The sequence below is a fragment of the Octopus bimaculoides genome, chromosome 1 (genome assembly GCF_001194135.2).
Source record: "Octopus bimaculoides isolate UCB-OBI-ISO-001 chromosome 1, ASM119413v2, whole genome shotgun sequence".
Taxonomy (NCBI): Eukaryota; Metazoa; Mollusca; class Cephalopoda; order Octopoda; family Octopodidae; genus Octopus; species Octopus bimaculoides.
Window position 1 is genome coordinate 194,589,534 of NC_068981.1, and position 4,437 is coordinate 194,593,970.

The 4,437-nt window shown below is 38.7% G+C and overlaps 1 protein-coding gene across 1 annotated transcript in view; it reads left to right on the forward strand.

The window, feature by feature from the left end:
• Positions 1-4,437, forward strand: part of LOC106869897 (lysosomal-trafficking regulator) — a 189,845-nt gene that overhangs the window by 145,046 nt on the left and 40,362 nt on the right. The window contains exons 22-25 of the mRNA XM_014915825.2: positions 373-486; positions 1,305-1,829; positions 3,005-3,147; positions 4,123-4,292. Of these exons, the coding sequence (XP_014771311.2) occupies positions 373-486; positions 1,305-1,829; positions 3,005-3,147; positions 4,123-4,292 (952 nt within the window). The remainder of the gene's footprint in view (positions 1-372; positions 487-1,304; positions 1,830-3,004; positions 3,148-4,122; positions 4,293-4,437) is intronic.

Sequence of the window (4,437 nt, forward strand, 5' to 3'; positions counted from 1 at the left end):
GTAGTACCACTGAAGTGTTGCTTGGTATCACTCCAGTATTGTGTGGTGCCACTGTGGTACTGTGTGATCTGGTTGAACTCTTCTGTGGCACCACTGCACCCGTCTTGTACTACAGCGATACTGTATGGTGCTAGTGCAGGGCTGTATGATACCACTGCATCGTTGTGTTGTACCGCTGTAAGTTTTGAGTGGTACCACTGCCATAATGGTGGAAGTAATACCATGGCAGTGGTGTTGGTGGTGTTGACTTTAGTGTTGTGATGAGTTTGTAGTGTTAGGGTGGTTGGAGTGTGAGAATTGTGACTGTAGTAGGGAAATATGATTGTATTTCTCTTTGCACCGTTGTTATCTGTCTGTCTGTTTGTCTCTCAGGTGTACCTGGCACTCCCATTGCTAGGAGAATCAGCAGGAAGAATCGCACAATTGATCAAGTGAGACTGGCCAGCCTTGGTGATTATGACAATGTAACTGAAGGAACCAGAAAAGGTAAGGCATTCCCAAACTGTATCCATTCTCTTTTATTTTCAGGCACTGTCTATCTTGGACAATATTATCCAATGTGTTCTTCATTCATTCATTTTTATATTAGATGGTAAAGTATGATTCAAGGGATATTTGGCTGCTATTTTTAATAATTTGAACACCCACATTGAGGCATTCAATTGTCTGTATCCTTCCTTTAAGATAGTACAACATGGTTTGACCTCTTTTGTCACCATATTTCTGTTGAAATGTTCTGTGTTTCTTTCAATTAATTTTAAATATAACAAAGAATTTAGTAAAATAACTTAGTTATCATTAAACTAGTGTTAGGAACATAAATTGCGACTAAGGTTTGGTGGAAGATTTTTAATTCAAAACTTATGAAAACAAGACTTTTGTACTACAGAGCCAGAAGTGGTTTCAGTCGGGTCAGTATGAAAAAGGTTAAATTAATCATTTGTTAGCCTTTTGTCCCCATATTTCTGTTGAGATGTTTTGTGTTTCTTTCAATTCATTTTAAATATAACAAAGAATTTAGTAAAATAACTGAGTTATCATTCAGCTAGTGTTAGGAACATAAATTGTGACTAAGGTTTGGTAGAAGATTTTAATTGAGAACTTATAAAAACAAGACATTTGTTCTACAGAGCCAGAGGCAGTTTCAGGCAGGTTGGTATCAAAAGACTTAAAGGAGATTTGGCTGCTGTTTCTAGTAGGTCAGGTGACCATATAGAAGCAATAATTGCCATAAGTTGTATTTCTCACTGAAATGACTATTGTGGTATTGTTTTTTATGATGGTGATGTTTTGTTTCTTTCTAGGCCTCTTCCGGACGGTGTCTTTTGTATCATCTAGCAAGCCTGTGTATGATCGACAGATCGGGATGAACCGACCTCGTTCAGCTTCATATCCAAGCAATAATGAATTAAGAGGATGGAAGACACAAAAGGATAAACAGAATTATGCCGAACAGTTTCAAGATGGTAAAAAGCTTTCTTCGAAGATTCACTCGCAAAGCGAGAAAACACCAGATTCTTGTGGAACAGATAACAGTTTCAACGAAGCAGACAGCAACGATTTTAACGATAATTCTGCCTGCAGTTCCGGAAAGTCTGCTGCCAGTGCTGTTGATGGCAACCTGTCTCAAAAACTGAGTTCAATCGACCAAGACAACAGTAGCAGTCACTGTCGTCGTCCCCTTTATTCTCTGTCTGAATCTATGTCCCCTACAAGCTGTGATATTGGTAGTTCTTTGGATTCTGATGATGATGATGATGATGATGATGATGTGTATGAAAGTGAAGATCATGAGACTACAGAGAAAGGTCTTGTAGTCCTCTGTGCTGGTATGGCCCTTTCTTTCTTTTTTTTTTATTTTTATCTGTTTTGTGTTCTTAAGATGCGACATTTTAATTTTATAGCTTATCTGAGCATTGACACACTAAAGTTTTGGCATCTACCTGTTGGCTTTGTAGAAACCTACAAAATTATACACCATCTTTCCAACAACTTTGGCCATTTTTTAAAAATTCAGTATCTCTACCATTCATGTACATGCCTATAAAATCCAAAACAAAAAAAAAAAAACAGTGCCATACCCTTGACTTGATTTTCAGAAACGTTTTTCACACTTGGAACTGGCGAAGCTTGAAATAAACTGTGTCAATTGTAAGCTGTCAGGACCACTACGTCCTTCAAAACTTCCTTGCTCCCAAAAATTCACCAGCACTTATTCCTTACTGGCACCCATGCCAATCTTTCCTTCATTGGACACTAAACTCGGCTTGCGAAGACCTGTTGGGGCAAGTGAAATTGAAATCGAAATTGTGATTGAACCATATTCGATGACTGGCACCTGTGCCAGTGGAGCACTAATAGCACCGTCCGAGCATGATCATTGCCAGAGCAGTTGTCTGGCTTCTGTGCTAATCAATGAAATGATCAATGAAATGATCTACATTTCCTCATGTGTCTTCTTTTAAGACCACAGCACTGGTGCTGGTGCCACGTAAAAAAAACACCCAGTACACTCTGCCAAAGCAGACAAAGGAACCTGGTGTGACCTCTGGCCTTGCTGGCCCCTGTCAAACCGTCCAACCCATGCTCGCATGGAAAATGAACATTAAGTGATGATGATGATGATGATGATGATGATGATGTAATGTAGTCTTTAAAAAATCCTCAATGCTGATTGGCTCTGGATACACATACCATATCTTCTCACTCCCATCACATGACTGTCTGAGTGAGTCATGAGGAACGTAAGAAGATGCGGTATATATATTGGGTGTGACTGTGCTATAGAGGTAGTGTGGTGGTGTGGATGTAATGGCTGTAGTAGTAATAGTGGGGTAGTGTTGTAGCTGTAATGGTGGTGGCTGTAGGGATGTGGTAGTAGCTATAGTGGAGAGGTTGTGAATGCTATAGGTGTGGTGGTGGTGGTGGCATGGTTGCTGTAGTAGTGTTATGGTGTTCATTGAACCATTACTTCTTAAACTACCAATTTTTCTTATATTTCCAGGTTTACTAGAACTAATGTGTTCGACATTAATTGTCTTTGATGAAACCCAATTAGACAAGCTTCTCTTTAATGTTATTAATGCAAGAGTCCTCATTGTTCTGGCACACAACAGTTCTGCAGAGATTAGAGCCCTCGTCATTCGGGTAAGTCAAGGTTTTTTCATCCACATCATCTTTTAAATGAAATACTTTTCTATCACCTGCCCAGACGTGGCTGTATGGCTGAGAAGCTTGCTTCCCAATCATAAGGGCTTGAGTTCAGTCCTATTGTGTCACCTTGGCACATGTCTTCTACTATAGCTCCAGACTGACCAAAGTCTTGTCAGTGAATTTGGTAAAGAGAAACTGAAAAAAGATTGTTGTACATGTGCCTCATATGCTTCTTAACCAATATGTGCCATCAGTTGCTGATATTGGTTTCAAATTTTTACACAATGCCAGCAATTTTCTCAGTGTATAAGTACGTAACTGGTACTTATTTTATTGACCTCAAAAGGATGAAAAACAAAGGTGACCTTGGCACAATTTGAACTCAGATGCCACTAAGCATTTTGTTCAGCATGCTAACAATTCTGCCAGCTTGCTGCCTTTACCAGTCACTAATATTCACTGATTTCATATAAAGGAAGCTTTGCTTTCAGACCAGAGTTACCTCTCTTTGGTATCTGGTGCTGAAGAGAACTAAAGAGTTCAAAATGCATCCATCAGTCCAATAGAGGTCATTTTTCAAGGACTGCTTATTCTCATTGTGTCCTTCCTGTTTTGACCCTTTTGGCACTAACCTGCTTGATTCTGTAACACAAATTTCCTGTTCTAAAACCATCTAAATTAAAATCTTGTTCCATCAAAATTTCCCATTAACTCGTGTTCCAAACTTCAGGTTAATAATGGCAAAGTTATTTTACCAAATTCTTCATTACTTTCAAAATAAATTGAAAATAAAGGCAACGTATATCAACAGGAATACAGTAAAGAAAGGGTTAAGATGGTAAGGGGTGTGATATGAGGGAAATTTGACTGCTATTTCTAGCAGGCTAAGTGACATTTTAGAGAGCTCTTTGTTGTTGTTGTTGTTACTGTTATCATTGCTGTTGTTGTTATTGTTGTCTCTTTCTGCAGCTCCTTGATATCTACCTCCAACGATGCCGCAACAACCATGTTGAAGTCTTCCTTAAGCTAAATGGTTTCCATCTGCTAGCAACTCAACTTTACCATTACCAGTCAGAGAAAACTCTGGTAGAGATGGCTTTCTCAATAATGCTTGCCAAGCAATTCACTATGGACGAAGGGTAAGTCCTCTCTCTCTTCTGATTCTCTTTAGTCAGGTTGTTTCTACTTTTAATTCTGGCAGAAGTAAGACTCTGTGTGTAAAGGAAAATTCTGACTAGTGGAGATTTAAATCACAAACTATTGATATATATATATATATATATA